The following is an 18,127-nucleotide window of genomic DNA, read 5'->3' on the forward strand; positions in this document are numbered from 1 at the left end:
GATTTTCAGAAAATAACAAGCCTAGCTATTAAAAGTTTTGTCACTAAAAGCAGCAACATGGCCCATTCTGCAGAAATGCATTAGAAAAACTATCTATTTTAAGATATTTGGAAAGGAGAATGGCTGCAAAATGCAAAGTCTGGACAAAAGCATGTAAGATGACCCAGAAAACCTGTTGACCTCTCAATCACACCACCTACTCAGAAATTCAAGCCTGGGATTCCCAAAGGTGCCTGCATGCTTCCCAGCTCTACCCCAGCCCTCCCCTCACCCCCAGCCTGCTGGCCAAGCTCTGGCCCCTGCAGCAGAGCTGCTCCTGCAGCCAGAGACATTCTGTCCCCAGGGTGATCAGTTCATTGGGTGTGAGCAGCTCAGAGCTGAGCCCACACTGACAGCAGCAGCCAGTGCTGGGCCTGGGCAACACCAAACAGCTCCTGCCAGTGGCACAGCCCACCAGCTTGGGCAGGCAGACAGGGCTGCTGCTGGTGCTGAGGGTAAAATACCTGCTCCATCATCAGAGGCGATGGTCTCAGCGAGCTCTTTCACCTGATCAAGTCCAGTCACAGTGTCATCTATTTTACCATCCTCTGCCTCAGGCCTCCCGCTCTCTGTGGCGCCGTTCTCCGCACAGGCACCGTTTCCCAGCCCTCCTGAGCTCTCCTGTTTGTTGGCTTTCTGCTGCATCAGCTGCAGTGCAGCCAGCTTCATGAATAACAGGTACCTACAGAGAAGGAAGAGCAGAGTTCAGCACAGAGGAGACTCCAGGGGGATCACCAGAGGCCCAGGTTAGCACTGCAGCCCCTGCAGCTCCCCTGGGAGAGGTGGGATGTTCACCCTCCTCCCAGGAGCTTTGCAGACCCAAAGGAGTGCATATGGGTTTATCAGAAGCAGCAAAACCAACTGGGTTTTCATTACCCACCACAATGGAGAACTAATCCCCTTGCAGTGGTTACAAATTGCTTCCCACACACAGCCCCAGCAGGCAGCTGGGAGACTCTCCCTGCCAGATGCACAGGATGAGCCAGACACAAACCAGCAGCAGTTTTGCCAGGAGACCTCAGCAGCAAGGGGCCCAGGCTCTGGTGGTCAGTGAGGAACAGAAGCACCCTGCAGCCACAGTCCTGCTGCTGGCTCTGGAAGCATTTCCAGGGAGAGCAGAGCCTGCCTGCAGGGCTGGGGCTGGCTGCAGAACTGGCTGCCAAGCGGGTGTGGTGGCAAAACACCTGCAGCTCCTCACATGGGAAGTAGGATTGTCCACATCAGCACCACACAGACCCACCACACAGCTTCACAGTCCTACCCCCATATTTCCCCCTTCCTTGCCTGCATCCAGCCAGCCCCAGTGCCAGCACATCCCGTCATAACCTCTGAGAAAACAAGGTAGCATACAAGACATCTGGAGAGACTTAAAAAGAAGCAAAAATCCTTCCCATTCCCTAGCCATCAAGTGCACAGGATATCTGCAGGGAAAGAAGAACTCCTAAATAGATGAACAGGAAACAAAAACAGATCAGGAGACTAAAAACTAAACCACCTCTTCCCATGGCTCTCTGAAACCCTGTCAGAACCCCTACTGGTTTCACCTCTCATTAACCGAGTTTCTGTAATTGGACCTGCAGGGCCAAGAAATGGGCAAATTAGCTGCCCAGTTCTGGGAGCTCTGCTCTGATGTCCCTGGGACAATGCAGCACAGTCCTGACATGGACCATTCCCAGCTGGAGGTGGAGGAAGGGGGAGCTCAGCTCACCTGTGTTCTACAAAGGCATCGACAAGTTCTTGCCGGAGACAGCAAAGTTTGTGTCTGTGCTGCTTGGGGAACCCCATTTTCTTACATTCCTCTGGCATCTCCTCCCCTTCAACAGGCAGGAAGTTTAGGTCTGGAGGGAAAGTGCGGAGCAGGTCCAGGATGTAGTGACGCCCATCGTTGCCAATAATGCCTTTGCATTCCACTGAGGAGCACAGCTCCACCTCCTCGTTCTTGTCATTGAGGACTTTGTGCTTCTGGATCTTAAGTGGCCTGCTGGTCTTCTCCAGCAGCTCCAGGTACTTGGGGTGTGAGACAACTGTCTTGCCAAAGTCTATTGACCCATAGATGACACTCTGTTCCTGCTCCCGTTCCAAAATGCCAGGAATAATGGACTGAGCTGTCACCCTGTAACCTCTGTAATCCACCACCACAGTCCCCAGAGTGTACAGCCCTTCCACATCCACAGCATTATAGGTCCGCACACCGTTGAGGTCATTGGTAGGAGCTACATAAGCAGCAACATCTCCACCGAAGTCCTTGTAGTGGTCACGGACATCAAAGCCCAGGCTGAAGAAAATGTTGTTCCAGATGAACATCTGCATCTTGGTCTCTTCACTGGGGTTGATGGCCATGACATTGCCATCAATGACAGCCATGGCACCTCTCGTCGCTGCTGCAGTGAAGTCGCTGTGAACCTGGAGGCAGGTAGGGAGAAAGCTGGGTGAGGAAGGGCTCCCACCCTCCCAGCACCTTGTTCTCAAACCTCCACACAAATTTTTCCTTCACTCCTCCCCCCTGATGGCCTTCCAGCAGGCAGCTCACCTTTGTCCGCCTGGCTAGTGGCTCAGATACCAGCTCCAGGAGCCAGAATATTAGGGATTAGCATGGCTCAGTCTCATTAGCTCTTGGCAGAGGACAGCTTAAGTGTGTGTCCTAGTTCCTCCCACCCACCCACAGGAATGATCAGAGAGACCAGCAGAGCTCCAGGAGGCAAGTGCCTTGGGGTCAGCAGGGAGACATAGGGTCAGGGAGCATTATCCTTCCACTTCCTTCCAGGGAGCAGAAGGCAGACACACGAGAGAGAACAAGACCTCTCGGCTCACAAATGGGAACTCTCCCCTGTCAGCTTCTAAAGGGTGGCCCAGGTGAAGCATCCAGATCCAACAGAGAAGGGGCTGTGTGAGGAGCTCCCTGCACATCCCCAGATTACCTTGAAAATGGCTCGTTCTCTCAGCAGCCTCTCGGGCAGGTTCTTGCGTGGCAGCTCTCGTGTGGTCTGCAGCTCCTCATTCCAGTCTCTGGTCTGAAAGAGTCAAAGCCTTGTGGGAAGCAGTGCATTGGGCAGGAAGGGGCCAACAACTGAGTGCTTCTGCTTTACAAGGCCTTTTGTGAGAGAAGGGGGGGGAAGGGGCAAGAATTCAGGCTGCCACAGAGATCAGAGGAGGTGAAGTAGCAGCAGGAATGAGCACTCAGTTTGGGGTAGATCTTACATTAGCCCAGCTGATGCAGCAGTGTAAGTGAAATAGCAGCTTGCTGGCTGGAGTTACCTGATCAGCCCAACCCCTATAGCCAAAGGCAGTCTTGAAGAACATCTCCCACAGGGAGTGAGCAAATGATGAGCAAAGCCCTTCTACAAGTAGCAGAGGTCTGCTTGTGAAGAGTTAACCAGTTGCCAGCAAAGCTGCTGCCAGCACTGGGAAGCAGAGCCAGAGCAGTACCTGTCCAGGGATGTGCTCTTCATAGCCCAGTCGAGAAGTGTAGGCATCTTCTGCCCGGACACAGTCCATGGCATGCTCTGCTTGTGGAGCTGTCCAGCTGTACACTTGGAAAGGAGTGGCTATCCTTTCAAAAGGGTGTCTCTGAACCCTAGGTTGGGAGTGAAAACAATGAGGGGTTTTCCAAAGGAAGATTTCTTTCTATTCTGAGAGCCGCAACATCACCAAATGGCTTCCTATGTAATGTCTGCTCTCAGCAGGTGCAGGAGTCTCATCTGTATTTACTTCTGGCCAAGAAGCAATACAGCGTAGTAATTTTTAAATGGCCAGATAGTCACAGTGGCGGCTGAAGCCTGCTGCTAATTTCCAGCCCTTGTCTAGTGTCACTTCCATCTTCTTAATGAGAGCAGAAGCGGAGCTCCTGAAAGCCACACAATGTGCCTGTCAATTTGCACCCTGCTGAGCTGAGGCAGTTCATCAAGTGGACTCTAAAGAATGACAGGCTTCTGCAGGGGACCCACTGTCCTGGAGCAGAATAAACAGCCCCTGCAGCAAGGGCAGGAGAATAAAACAATACGTTATTCGTTTATTATTATTATAGGAGCTACAGGAAATTAGAGAAAATGAACAAGCACAGACGTGTTTAAAATAATTATTCTCTCTCAATTGCATGCCTACACAAAGCCCTCTTGTGTTCTTTCCCTGTATGGTATGCTTCAGTCTTTTTTTTTTTTTTGATTCAGGGGAGAAGTACCTACTGAGCAGGTACCAGCTTCACACCAGCTCTCTGCTCCTGCCTAGCCAGCAACTCACCACCTCAGCCATGAGGCACGCAGCCAACAGACAGAGTCAGCTATAGGAGTCCTCACAACACAGGAGTGGCATCCAGATTCCTCAGAACCAACCACCTCACTGAGCCTCACACAGCAGCTCCACCCCAGACCACCCAAGGCAGCTAGAGAGGAAAAAGTGCTGCTACCGTTTCTTCTGCAGAGCAGAGAAGTTTTTTTTGAAGGTAGGGCTGATCTGGTTAAGTAGTTCCACCAAGGAATGACTGAGAAAGCTGGGGTTTGCAGGTTTGGGATTGAAGTTGTATGCAGTAGATCTGCAAGAGGAAAAAAAAGAAAATCACATGCCATTGTCACACCAGATACTTCCCAAGAATGTGTCACATGAATGACAGATCCCAGAGATGCATGGGGTGGCAGGCCTGTGCAACAGCCCCTTGCTTGCAATGAGAGAGCTGGAAATGTCCTTGAATTTTGCACGGCAGGTTTGCTGCTCTGAAGTTCTCTCCTGCCCACCCTCAACTCAACAGGTCTCTGTTACAGGCTGCTGGGCTGGATGGGCTTTGCCCTCCCTCAGCACAGCCACTCTAAAGGCACAGCACTGTAGTCACTGTTTAAAAAGTAATACTTAAAAAAAAAAAAATCCACTCAAAACTCTGCCCATCTTGGGAAGTTCTGACAGGCTGTGTTTTTGCTGGAGGGCAAAATGAGATAGTTGCAATGGTCAAGAAGGAATTTCCTCCCAACTCAAAATTCTCTAATTAGCTGATGACATTATGGGAAGTTTAAACTTTCCCTAAAGCATCAGGCATTTATCCATTGCAGAAAAATGGTACCAGGTCTACCTGAGCAGCCCAATCCAGTAGAGCAACTCCTACAAACCTACCCAAGCAGCGAATTACAACAGGCTGTTTTCCACCAAAACAAAACAAAAAAGCAGCAATAGTTTGTTGTGTGTTCTTTTCCAGTTGACCGTAGGAAACTCCCTCCTGCAGGGCAGGAGAGGGGAAACCTTGGTTACTCACTGGTTCAAGTAGAAGCCTCGGGTGGATGCAGTGATGCTGACGTGCCGATCCTCCACGGTGATGACGTACAGGTACATCAGGTCCCCGTGCATCTTGCGGTTCCCAGGAGGAGGGTTCCAGCCACTCATGGTAAGTACCTTTAGGCACTGCAAGGGCTACAGAAAGACACAACAGAAGCCATTCCTGTCAGCAGGAATTAATTCCCTTCAGTTGCAGAGCCAATCCCTTTAGAGGCCAGAGTCCCTCAGCCTGCCACCCTCGCTTGGTCCCAGAAGCAGAGCCTACAAACCAAGACTGTTCCCAAGAGCACAGCCTTGGAGCACTGGCAGTCCCCTCATCTGCCTCAGTGTGCTGCCTCTCACACCGTAAGACACTGGTAAAAACAGACACCCTGGGCCTTGGGCTGCACCAGGCATGGAGTTCTTGCTGTACTGGTTTTCCAGTGGCAGCTTCCAAACCAGAACCCCAGTGGGAGGGTATGGGAAAGCCACGGGTAATTTTTAGTGATCTGCAGATCCTGCCTCCACGTCTCTGCAGAGAAATGCAGCTTTCCCTTTCCTGCCAGCCCTCCCAACATGACTGGCCACTTGACACTGCAGATGTCCAGTCTGTCCAGTGTTTTGCACACAGACTCTTGGACTTTATTCCTTTGGCTAACCAGTGCTATTCCAGCACTCATTAAGCATCAAGCAGAGCAAACCCCAAAGTCCACCTGAGAGCAGCTTTCAATCCCCAAACGCCCTTGCTGCTGGAAGGAACATGTGGGTAGCTGTTTTAGTGACTCTACCTTCCAGTCTCTGTTCTGGGGCTGGAGGGCACACAGGGGCCTCTCTTTGCTACCTGGCAGGATATGTTCAGGAGGGGTGCAGTCAATTTGATCCATTTCAGTACCTTTCTTCTTTCGTTTTCCACTGTCTGGAATGAACAGAGATAGAAAGTCAGCACTGAGAAACACAGTGTTCCCTCCTCCAGTAAATACTGAACACAAAAGCAATCCAAGTGTTTCTCTGCACTCCTGAATGATGTGGGACAGACAATTGTTATGTGTTTTAACAACTCAAGGAGTCGGGGGGAGTCAAGGAGTCAGGAAACTCCACCCACACTAGAGAAGCCTTTTTTCCCCATACCTCCCAGGTCTCCTTCAGTGAAGACACTCAGGAAGGACAATGAATTACAGTCCACACCATTGAAAGCATCTGAGGGGTCAAGACTCTTCAGAAGGTCCCGAATGTGACGCACGTGTATCCTGGCTTCTCGCACTGTGTATGGCTCTGTTGAGCAAAAAGGGAGGAAAGAAACTGGTATTACAAAGTTGCTCACTCCTTTGGCACACAGGTCTCACAAGGGCACTACAAGGAACAGCTGCCAGGAGGCTGAGACCACTTCCCGTGAAAACCCTGACTTGTTCCCTCCCCAGGTCTACGGAACTTGCCTTCCACCACTTTCAGCAGCGAGCCCTCCTGCAGTCCTTCAATAGTTTTGAGCTCAGCAAAGTTATCGAGGACATTGCCATCCAGCTGCAGAGAGAAGCACGTCCGATGGCAGGTATCCTCACGGTCCATCAAAACTTGGTGGATTTCTTGCACCATCTCTTGAGGAGAGACCTTAGGACGGGAAAAACCCAGGCAGTTATTCTCAGTCCTCATGCATGTTCTTGCCATCCTGTGTCCCTCTGCTGCAGAATCCCAAACCTCTCGTACCTCTCCAGGCCTGCAAAATCAGGCTCTAGCTCTCCCTCACAGAAGGATCACTCCTGTCCTTGTTGGAAGGCACTGCCACCCATGGTAGGGTTGGCCACCCCAGCTCCAACCCACAGGGCTCAGCATCCAGAGGTGACACACCTCCAGGGCATGCTGCCTGCAAGCATGGCTCCCATGGCACAAGAAACCACCCTGGCCTGTGCACCAGGGCTGCTCCCACCCCCCTGTCCTGCTCCAGCACTGCTTACACTACTCTCCAACCAGGAGGATGCAGGGTAGTTTGTGTAAACTGCATGGCCTGCTATTATTAGCCTATTAAATATAACAGCCAAGGGGACTTACAGGAGGAAAAGGCCAGGCTGAGTTACAGCTAGTTCCACGGGGGATGTAAATCACTGCTCCAGGTGCCCCTCCCCAAAATTAGAGACACTTCATTCAAATGGTTTTTGATGAAGTATCAAGTAAATCAGAGCATCAGCTAGGCGTGTCAAAGCCTGTACTGATCTGGCAGAACACATCACCATCCACGACACACGCAGAGCAGAGCTCTCTGTTCAGAGAGGAAGCAGAGACTGCATTGCTCCCTGAGCCCCAGGCTGGTGCCTGAGCTTTGGTAGCACCTGTTCCTGTACCAAACCCAGGTGAGCCCCAGGGAGAATCTTGCCAACACCACAGGACAAACAAGGGATTTTCCCTTCCTGAGAATCAGACCCTGAAATTGTGTTTCCCCTGTCCCCACCCCAGCCTGGCTGAAGGGACAGCAGGGACAGTGCTGCCTGTGCCCTGGCACCAACGCTTCCCTCCTCAGTTGCCCCCTGGCTGGTACCTGCAGGGAAAAGGGCTCTACCCCTGGAGCATAGATCTTGACGGTGAATCCCGTGTCCTGTATGACAATGACCTCCTGGTCATTCCCATCCTCTCCCGGGTCAGCCTCCTCGTGGCCGTTCTGCCTGGCGTCCTTCTCGCCCCTCAGGCTCTCGTGTGGGCCGCTGCCATTCATCAGTGCCAGCCCGGGCGGGTGCTCTGTGCGGGAAGAGAGGGATTTATAGACAAGGGCTGAGCAAAGGGAGGGCCCTCCCTGTGTGGCTGGAGAGACAGGATCAGACCCCACCATCAGCCTCTGGCCAGCCCAGGAGAACTGGGGGTTAAAGGCAGTGAGCATTTTACTCAGCACTTGGTGTTTACTGACAGAGCTGTGCCAGGCCCTGCTCCTCACAGCATAATTCATGTGCTCTGTGGCCTGCGGGGTTTGCATCTTCCACCAGCCCTGAGCAGAGAGGGGAGGGAAGGAGAGCAGGAAGGATAGGTCAGCGTACAACACATTCAACTTAGTCTTAAGAAGCCTCTTAATTAAAAGAAATGGGGGTGGGGTGCTCTGTGGCCCAGAGGCAGCTGTAACCTCTGCACCAACATGTTACACAGCTCCTGACATACCTCCTGGTAGGGCACAGCTCAGCCAGGGGAGAAGGGAGGGGAAGCGACGGCAGCGCTGAGCCCCACATCACGTGGCACCCGGGTTACCCCACAGGCACACACAGCTCCCACGGCCCTGCCTGCATCTGGCCACCCCCAGCACAGCCGAAATACTTCACCGAGATCCCATGGTGCCAGGGCGAGGCTTTGCCTAAGCAGTTTTGTTCAAGAGAAAGGGTGACGACACTGTAAATGCTCATTCTGACAGATGCATCATAGGGATGGGGAGAAATCTGCACCTATTTCACCGCTCCCACCATGGACTGTTTCCTTTTCCAGTAAGGTAGATAACACCAGAGAGCTGATAAGATCTAGGAAGCTGCTGCTCTCCTGCAGCAGCCTACACCCACCAAACCAGGCTGGGGACCATGCTGAGAAGAACCAAGGGGATGCCAGGGTAAGCTGGTGACATCCCCGAGAGAAGGAGGAGATGTCCCTTCCTTCCTCAGGGAGCAGGGCACTGCTGAGATCTACCCACCCAGGCAGGGAAGGCTAGATGGGAGTGGGTGTCAGACCAGCACACTCCCAGGACCTGGCCACAGATGGTGGTTCCAGCTTGGTGCTCCAGGCACCCATTTGCAGGTGGTAAAGACAGAAGCCCCAGACTTTCCCAAGCAGCAGGAATAGCTTTCCCAAAAGGCTGCTGGGGCTGGCTCAACGCCAGGTTAAGACCCTGAGGCTGATGACCCCCAAATCAAAGTCCTCCAGCCAGGTCTCCCTTCCTCCTCCTCACATCCTAGCACAGCCCCAGCTGCACTCCAGGGATGATGGCAGCTCAAGCTACCACCAGTTCTCGCCCATCAGCCCCAACTGCCCCAACAGCCCAGAGAAGTCATCCAGCCCTCACCATATAGAATGGGGATGGAAAGGCTGCTTCTGCCCTTGCATGCCTCTGGAGCACAACACAAGGCTGCAGCAACCAGCCCTGCACAAGTGTCCCCAGAGGGTCACACTCCTGCTCCATATGCAAATGCCAACAGCAAACCCACCTCAGAGATGGCTGTCAGGGCTGAATTAGGACATGGTGAAAGAGCCAGAAGCACAAGGACAGCACACCCATTCCAAAAGGCAGCAGGTAGCAGAGCTTCCTACACCAGCCTCTGCTGCCTTCAGCATCTCAGCAGCTGCTGCTCATGGTGCCTGTCACTTCGTGTATGTCCCCAACTTGAGCTGCTCATTTTTTTGACAGATAAAACCACGGGCAAGCCGGGCGAGAGGCTTGGCTCTGGCTCTAGCAAGCTGCAGTCATGCTGCAAAGGAGGAAGAAAAACTCCACACAAGAGTGCCCCGAGAGACATGGTTTTAAAAAAAAACCACAGCATGCCTGGAGGGCTGGGGACAGCCCCTTGTCACACCCTCCTGCCAGCAAAGCCAGGCTCCTTCCCAGAGCCTGAACATGCAGGGATGAGGAGAGAGAGCAGCAGAGATATCGCAGAAACACTGCACCCAGGGCTACCAGCACCAGAGACAGGATGGCACCTAGGCAGGCCAGGATCACTGAGCTCCTGCTGTAGCAGCCAGAAAGAGGAGGCAGAACCTGGCTATGAGGAAGGACACAGTGCTAGCCAAAGACCCCACAGCCCATCTTCAACTGCTGTGGCAGCAGCCAAGGGCAGAAACCAGGTGGTGCTGCCCACCACCCCAAGACCCCTGGACTCCACCTCTCCATGACCAAAGATCATTTTTGACAGCATCAGGTTCCAACCTCGAGGTGCTCCTCACAGACAGCTGGTGCTGAGGTGTGGGCTGTGCCAGCCCATCTCCCTGCTCTCACTCCCAGCCAGGCTGCCTGTCCCAGTGTCCCTCCTCCTGTGTCTCACCCTTCAGATGCTATTTCGTGGTCTCAACCAAGGGCCACAGCCTCCAGTCTCCCCTGTCATGCATGTGCCAGCATCCCAGCAAGGACCCTCCTCCTTTCATCCCTTGGCTGATACCCGTGGCAGAGGCTCTGGTGTTGCTGGCTGCCAGCCCAGCTGTCACACGATGTTCTCATTGCTACTCACAGCACAGCACAAGCAAACCTCAAGTGTACACAAGACTCAAATGTCAGGAGAATGGGCAAAGCAAACCACTGAAGAGGGAGGAGGCAGCACAGACACCATCTCGCTGGGAGGAACCAACTGCCTGACCCTGCTTGTACTGGGCAGAGAGGATCAGGGTAAGGATTAATCTTCATCTTTGCACCTGGCCAAGGAGCAGGCACGCCAAGGTGACAGCTCTTCAATCAGGCTTCTGCCTGAAGCCACCCTGCAGAGATGCTGGGCACCTCCTCAGCCCACCCAGCACTAAAGAGGGTGAACCTGGACACAGGCTGCAGGCAGCAACTGACAGCAGAGATCAGGGGGAGTATTAGTTAACAAATCTAAATCAAAGTCAGCAGAGACCAAAATTCAGCCACTGCACCAGGACTCAACAAGAACAAAACTTAGCGACAGCAAGGCAAAAACTGACCATGACTTAAATTGAAATTGACTTATATAATAATCTGAGTTTTGCATGTTGTAGAAGTCCTGAAAAGGACAAAAGCTGCTCTGAGTTACCATTTGGTACTACATTAGAGAGACTGGCATGGGCACCAGCTGTGCTAGGCCAGATCCTGGAGATGTGGGAGAGGAAGAAAGCAAGATGTTGTCAAGGGACTTCTCCCCGCCCACACTGCAGTACCCAGCTGGGCCCCGCAGTCCCCACAGCACTGTGAAGATGCACCAGGAGAAGGAGGAGAAGGAACAGCCCATCCCTGTGCTCAGGGCAGCTGCAGAGCTGCTCCATCCCTGCAGGTCAGGCTTTCCTCCCACCCATGTGGCTGCAAGGAGGCAAAGGCTCTGAGCAGCTTGGCCCCTTGCTGTTGCCTGTGCTGCTGCCAACCAGGCCTGGCTGATCCACTCCCATCCTTTACCAGACCATGTTTGCAGTCACAAACAAGAGAAGGATTTGCCTTATGAATTAAGAAAAAGCAAAACTGCCTTATGTTTGTTTTGCTGACAGGGACAAGGCACCAACAGGTCCCTTTGTGGTACACACCCTGGGTGGGATATATCTCCACATTTTTGTTTTTCCTTCTTCCATGAAATTAAGATGCCACCCGGCCTCCCCCCTCCTTCATCTTGCCCCATCCCACAGGCACCCACAGCCACCCACCCCCATGACAGGCACAAAGCCTTTTGGCTGCACAGAGCAGGACAGTGTGCCACACTGAGCACCTAGAAGTGTGAGCTTCTTTTTCTTCCTCTTCTTCTTCTGCTGCTTTGAGGGCAGTGTCTGCACCTGAGAGTCAGGATTAGAGGTGCTGGGGCAGGCAGCAGGGCCCATCACAACCAAACCAGTACTTGTGTCTCGTGCCTTTGATGACACCTCGCAAGGCAGTACGACTGTCCGTGGGGCTGTTGGCGTTTTCCCCACACTTGCTGGCAGAGCAGAGGAAAGTGTTCCAGGCCTCCCTGGGGAAGGAGCAACACCTCTGTGTTCTGGCACACTGTCCAGACCCATTTGGGCTCTGTCTAACCTCAAGGCTGCTTGTCCCTCACTGTGGCCCCGTCCAGTGTGTGGTGGGGCTGCATCCCCCCCATCAGCTGCTGCCACGTGCTTCTCCCAGTGGCAGGATCTATGGGCTGAGCTGCTGTCCTCAGGTTTCACACAGCTCTGGCGGGCCTCAAGCGACTGAGCATGATCAACCAGCCTCGCCGGCCCTTCTCCAAGGTCGGCTGGAAGGACAGCCACCCCACGAGATGCCTCTGCCTGCTGGGGTGGGCCAGCAGTGACAGTGCCGGGTCCCACATAGCTCTTTTCACAGTCTGGAACCATTTCTTCTTTGCTGTTGGTCTCAGACAGGTCTTGGATGTATTTGGTGCATTTCTGCAGGCTTCCAGTCGCTGCCTTGCTGGGGATGATGTCTGGATATGGCCCAGCACACTGGGCAGCTTCTGGCACCTCAGGGCAGCTGCTCGGGGGAGGCTTTGGTAAGAGGGGTGAGCGCTCATCGGGTGAGTTACAGCTGCGTGTCTGGAAGAGGAGATCGGTCACCTGCCTGCAGCAGTTTGCAAAGAGGCCATTCCCCATGATCATCAACAGCCTGGCTCATACAGAAAAGTTAGTTTTGTTTGCAAATCTCGTTTGCACACATATATTGAAGTCCCCACAAGGCACACTCCCATGCAGCAGCCCTCACCCTCCACAGCCCGGACCTGCTCGCCTTCTCACGCAGTCAGACGCCTTCTCCAAGAAGAACTCCCACTTGGCCCCAGGGTGGTGGGAGGCAGAGGACCAGCAGCTGCCTCAATGTGGTGTCCTGCTCACCCTCAGCTCACCAGAACAGGCTCTGGGCTGAAAGCAGCTCTCCCAAAGTGCTGCCCAGTGACCTTCACCCACCCCACACCTTCGCTCCTCTCTCCGACCGCCACGCTCACACCCTCACGATATCCACAAAGCCCCAAAGTGGCTCCAGCAGCTGAAGTTCTCCTCTCCTCTTCCCTCCACGCCAGAATAAAAGCAAGCACGTCTCCAAGAGGCTCCTCAGGAGCACTTGCCTAGGGATGCCAGACCGACCGCCCCAGCCCAGGGTGGATAAAAATATCCCGATCCCCAGCGCTGCACCAGTGCAGCATGGGATGAGTGCTGGGGCACCACAGCACTGCCAAACCTGCACACAAGTGAGATGCATTGAATTACAAGGCGAGGGGAGTGACTGTGGCACGCCTGGGCCTGGGCACAGCCATCCATACTAAGCAGGCGAGCACAAAACAGCCAGGCAGTGAACCAGACAGCAGTTCCCAGGCAAATTCTCTGTCCTCTCACCCTGCTCCACCATATCAAACACAAATAGCTGAAAAAAACCACACACAAAACCCCCAAACACCACTCCTCTCGCCATGCTACTTCAGAAATCCCAGCAAAGGAAGCAGGGATTACAGAGCTGCAGATTTCTGCGAGCGCCAGGCATGCCAGGGAGGCCACAGCATGGCCAGGCCATGGCTGCCTGCCCCTCGCCTGCCCCACAGCCATTCCCCCAGCATCCTGCCCCTCAGCACACACACACCTGCTCAGCATCCAGATACTTGGGCCCCACTTTATGGGGACACACTCAGTGACCCGGATCTTTGAAACATATGAGGTGACATGCCAGAGCTGCCAGGCAGAACTGAAGTGCCTGGGAAAGCCTTCATCCTGGTCAGCAAACCCAACCACCCTTCACAGCCAGGGGATTCCTCAGGCAGTCTCCTGAGCCCCTGACACAGCTTCATATAGGATGGACCCCAGCCCTGCACTGAGCAGAAAAAAATACATGCCACATCCCTAGCACAAGAATCTCAAAACTAGAACAAAGCTGAGATGACACAGCTCATGTGATGACTTTGCTCAAGGCCAACACAACACAGACAGGGGAAGGACAATCCCTCCTACAAAGAAAGCCCTGGGAAGGCCAGGAGCAGCCTCCAGAACCTCCAGGAAAAAGGCAGAAACTGGGTGGAAAACAGAGCAAAAGCTCTCCACAGGAAAGCTAGCCAGCTCCTGCAGTCATTTACAGGGAAGAGGAACCAGCAGAGAAGCCTCTCCCACTCCATATCCTTTGGCTGCTCCTCCAGTGCAGAATACAAATGCAAATTAAATTTTAGCTGAAAAATGAATTAAAACAAATAAACAGTTTAATACATACAAATAGATTGACTTAATTACCTCCAGAGATGGCCCTAATGGAAACGTTTTTGCAGGACAGCCCATTAGGGGACATCATCCCAGAACAGAGGTGCCTCCCTCTGCCTCCCCAGTTGAACCACAGCTGCCAGGGAACTTTTAGCACTTTGTGTGCAACAAGCACTTCTTTTACAAGGGCCCAATCCAAATTGGTTATAATCCCCATGTGGGCAGACGTATCAGCACTGCCCATGACAAGGCTGGGGACACTCACTGCTCTGGATGCCTCTCCTGCAGCACTGACTGCCCAGAGATGACAACCAGGGAAATTATTCATTCCTCCCTCTTATGAATGCACAATAAACTTTGGGTGCACAGACCTAAACAACTCAAGCCACATTCCAGCCTACTGAGGAGCTTGTGGCTTTCCTGCACTGGTGCTGATACTGGGATGTTTGCACTACAGCCATGCCCAGGGCATTCATGGGAGCCCACAGCTGCTGGCACAGGCACTCAGAGGCCACTGAAATGCCTCATGCTTTGCATTTGGCACCCCAAGTTATCCACACCACACTCTCCACATCTGGGAGCTGCATTTGAATGTGTTTGTAAACTTTCTATTTGGCCAATACCCTGGAAGCTCAGTCCTGAAACAAGCTGGCTGCGTGACCCTGAGCCAGCACGTGCAACTCAAACATCACAGAAATCGGGAGCAAAGACTAGGAGCTAAAGCAAAGTGCAAAGATCAGCACCAAGAAAAACATCACCCATGTCAGGAAGAGCACGATTCTCAAATTTCAGGATAAAAGAGTGGGATGAAGGAATCACATTTCAGACTGACACTGAGAATCAGTCGGTAATTCTCCAAGTATTTATTTCTGGCACCTAACCTAAGTTAAACCTAAAGTTTCAGAAAGCTACTGAGACAGCGAGAGCACGAGGCAGTGAGCAGCCCCACCAGCCTGGCTGCAGCAGGGCCAGCAGAACACCATGCTGGAGGACAGTGGCCCTGCTTCACAGGATTTTTCCCTTCTGGACGGGTCAAGCAGCTGGTGAGCAGCATGGCAACTATTTCTTCAGCTTGGGAAAGACTCTGACTGCTGTGCCTGCTGATCTATTTTCCCACCCAAAGAGGAAAGGTCTGTCACCCCTGTAGGTGCACCTATGCTGAACTGTCAAGAAATGCCAGACACCCACTTGTCCCTGACACACCAAAGGGACATACAAAGGGGGAATGCAACAGAAAGCTTAACCAGCAAACGGGCATGTGTGAGCTCCAGGGGCCACAACCAGACACCAACCCTTGGACAGCCTTGGTGCTGGTGGTGACAAACCAACCTGCTGCTCAAAAAGCAGCAGCCACCGTGCCAGTAGCCACACTTTGGGTTTTGTCTCCTGCACTCTGCTCAAGCACTGCCCCCTGGACAGGTCTACTGCTCAAATGCAAATTAAGAACAGTGAATGAACTTCAGACCTTTGAGACTTGTAGAATTAACAACTAACACAACCAATAGAGCAGAGTGCAAGAAAGCAAAGTGAGCACTGGAAAGCTGCACTAGGAGAGGGGTGTGCTGCCAAGTTTAGTCATTTACAGATGGCAAACACAGGACTCTGCAACGCAATGCTGTTCTTACTGTGCATGAAGCAGCTCTGCATTTGCAGGTGGATTTATCCAGGTTCACGTTCCTGACCTACTTACTTCCACTTTTCAGCTGGAAAACTCAGGAGCAAGGCTGCTCAGGCAGAGCAGCAAGCTTCCAACAGGGAGCTTTCCCACTGGCAGAACTGCTCTGGAGATGGCCCTGTGCTCCCAGCCTCCACTGTGCTGCAGACCCTGTGTTATCACACTCCTTTCCTCTTCTTAACCTTGTGGCAGTGATCAGATTTCTCTTGCACAATATCCCTCCAACTCTGAAGCCTGTTACAACTGCACATGAAAAACACCCGACTGCCAGCAATTCAGCCCTTTCCAAAACACCACTGAACCTCCAAGGTCAGACAGACAGCCACAACAGATCCTGAGATTAGGAATCAGTCTTCTGACCTTGTTACTAACGCAGGGCCACGCTCGCCCCCGCAGCACCTCCCCACCAACACCTGCAGCCTCCGCTTTCTGAGCAGCAGACATGTCCAGGAAGGAGGAGGATGGAGGGACTTAGCCAGAAATAGCAAATCTTTTGGGCAAGGCAAGGTTGAAAAAGCATTTTATGGAAGCTAGGAGCAGTGCTGAGCTTGCACGTGAGAGCAGCTTGTCCTAAAGCAGTGACAACTGCAGGAACAAAAATAATCCAAGAAACACTGCACAGAAGGGCTGTCCCTTGATCTAGTGCTAGACAATAAGTAATGTCACTCATCACTGCCTCCATCAGAAGGCATCACAGAAGCCCCAGCTGCACATATTTTTGTGAGTTTCTGTACTCAGGAGATAGAAAGGACTCTAACAGTTCTGTCTGGCTTGGAAAGAAGTCTCTCTGAAGACCTCAGCCGTCCCACAGGAAGGATTTTTCTACCTCCCTGCCTCCTTCAGCAATCAGTTTGGGCCCTGGGAGGCAGGGATTACACAGCGTAACTTTTTAACCCAGTTGCTGGCACTCCGGCCCTGCCTCCCACTTGAGGCACGGGGGGCAGGAGGAGGGGGAGGCTTTCAGCCCCGCACTCCTGAACTGGGTCCAGCCTGCTCCAGCACCGAACGCCAATGAACTTTGCTTTGGGTGGCAAACTTCAAAAACTTCACCTCGACACCATAAAAACAGGGGTAGGAGGAAGAGGCGGGTCACTCTCCTGGAGGGTACAAGTGCCCCAGGACGAAGGCCAGACACAAACCATGCTGCTTCTACTCTTTTTTCCTTGTACGTTTAAGATCAGGAAAAAAACCTCTGAGGACCAGAGAACTTCTCAAAGATAGAACGCACCAAACGCTGAGCAGGGGCAGCCTGGCAGGGTCGGTGCCCCGAGCCCTGGGGATGGTTGGGATGTGGGGCTGCGCCTCGTCCCTGCCGTGAGCCACTCAGGCTCCAGGCAGCCAGCAAATAACTGGTTAAACCGTGTAATTTCCAGCCGAGGTCTCGATCAAGCCTCTGCCCTCCCCCGGGAAGCCTCAGCTCCTGCTGTCGAGTATTTCCCAACGTGTCAGTGGTTCCTGCAGCCCGAACTTCCAGGAGAGTCCAAGCCCTCTCCCGCCTGCCCCAGCAGAGAGGCCGCGGCCGTACCGCCTCAGCGCCCCAGGGAGCTCCGTGGCCTGGGGCAGCCGCGGTAACCCCCGCCTGGCGATACGGGACCCACCGCACAACGAGGGCCGCCCCGCTCCCTCCCCCACCCCGCGGCCTCGCGGTGGTGCGGCCCGGTGAAGGTCACCTTCACGGGGCCCTGGGCTCCCCGCTCCCCGGGACGGGACGGGCTCCACACACCAGGGCCGGAACCCCGCCGCTTCCTCGGGCCCCGGCCCGGTCTCGCCGAGACGCAGATGAGCAGCGGGAACCGCGCGTTCCGGCTCCGCTGCCAGCGACGGGGCCTCCGGCAACGGCAACGGCGGACGCGCCGGGGCTGCGCGGAGCCTCCCCGAGCCGCGGAGCGAGCGCCAGGCCCCGGCAGGGCTCCCCCGCGAGCAGCGGAGCCTCCCGGGCTGCAGAGGGGAGGCCGGGAACCGGGGCGCTGCGGTGGGGCAGGCAGGACGGTCCCGGTCCGCTCCGGAGGAGCGAGCAGCCGGGAGTTGGGAGCAGCGTCCCGCTCCCCCAGCCCTCGCTCCGCCGGCCCCCCGCAACCTGCCCGGCGGGTTGCCGGGACAGGAGCAGCGGCTCCGGCAGCGCCGGGACGGGTACCCGGGCACCCCGGCCCCGCCAGGCCCCGCCGGGCCCTTTCTCTCCCGCCGGAGGCCCCGGCGTCTCCTTACCGGGGCGCTGCTGCTGCGTCTCCGCCGGCCTCCTGCCGCGCGGTGCCGGCTCCTGCTGCTCGCCGCCCTGCGCAGCGGCCGGCACGGCTGCCGGCGGCATCTCCTCCGCTTTGATCACCATGGGCCGCGCCCGCCCGCCCGCCGCGAAGGACAGCGCCGCTG

The 18,127-nt window shown here is 54.2% G+C and overlaps 1 protein-coding gene across 5 annotated transcripts in view; it reads right to left on the reverse strand.

The window, feature by feature from the left end:
- The window catches only part of CLUH (clustered mitochondria homolog), a 30,418-nt gene extending 12,291 nt beyond the window's left edge, over nucleotides 1-18,127 (reverse strand). Inside the window, exons 1-12 of one of the 5 annotated variants that reach the window (XM_030462586.1) lie at nucleotides 17,966-17,989; nucleotides 8,143-8,242; nucleotides 7,802-7,998; nucleotides 6,708-6,879; nucleotides 6,403-6,546; nucleotides 6,063-6,190; nucleotides 5,276-5,430; nucleotides 4,442-4,567; nucleotides 3,466-3,613; nucleotides 2,958-3,050; nucleotides 1,748-2,442; nucleotides 504-721 (exon numbers count right to left, since the gene is read on the reverse strand). In XM_030462586.1, the coding sequence (XP_030318446.1) occupies nucleotides 504-721; nucleotides 1,748-2,442; nucleotides 2,958-3,050; nucleotides 3,466-3,613; nucleotides 4,442-4,567; nucleotides 5,276-5,430; nucleotides 6,063-6,190; nucleotides 6,403-6,546; nucleotides 6,708-6,879; nucleotides 7,802-7,998; nucleotides 8,143-8,230 (2,164 nt within the window). In that variant the 5' untranslated portion in view covers nucleotides 8,231-8,242; nucleotides 17,966-17,989. Of the gene's footprint in view, nucleotides 1-503; nucleotides 722-1,747; nucleotides 2,443-2,957; nucleotides 3,051-3,465; nucleotides 3,614-4,441; nucleotides 4,568-5,275; nucleotides 5,431-6,062; nucleotides 6,191-6,402; nucleotides 6,547-6,707; nucleotides 6,880-7,801; nucleotides 7,999-8,142; nucleotides 8,249-11,648; nucleotides 12,988-17,430; nucleotides 17,473-17,965 lie in introns of those variants that run through there. The other 4 variants (XM_030462588.1, XM_008500595.2, XM_030462587.1 and 1 more) reach the window with 4 other exon arrangements.

This window comes from Calypte anna, chromosome 19 (assembly GCF_003957555.1).
Source record: "Calypte anna isolate BGI_N300 chromosome 19, bCalAnn1_v1.p, whole genome shotgun sequence".
NCBI lineage: Eukaryota > Metazoa > Chordata > Aves > Apodiformes > Trochilidae > Calypte > Calypte anna.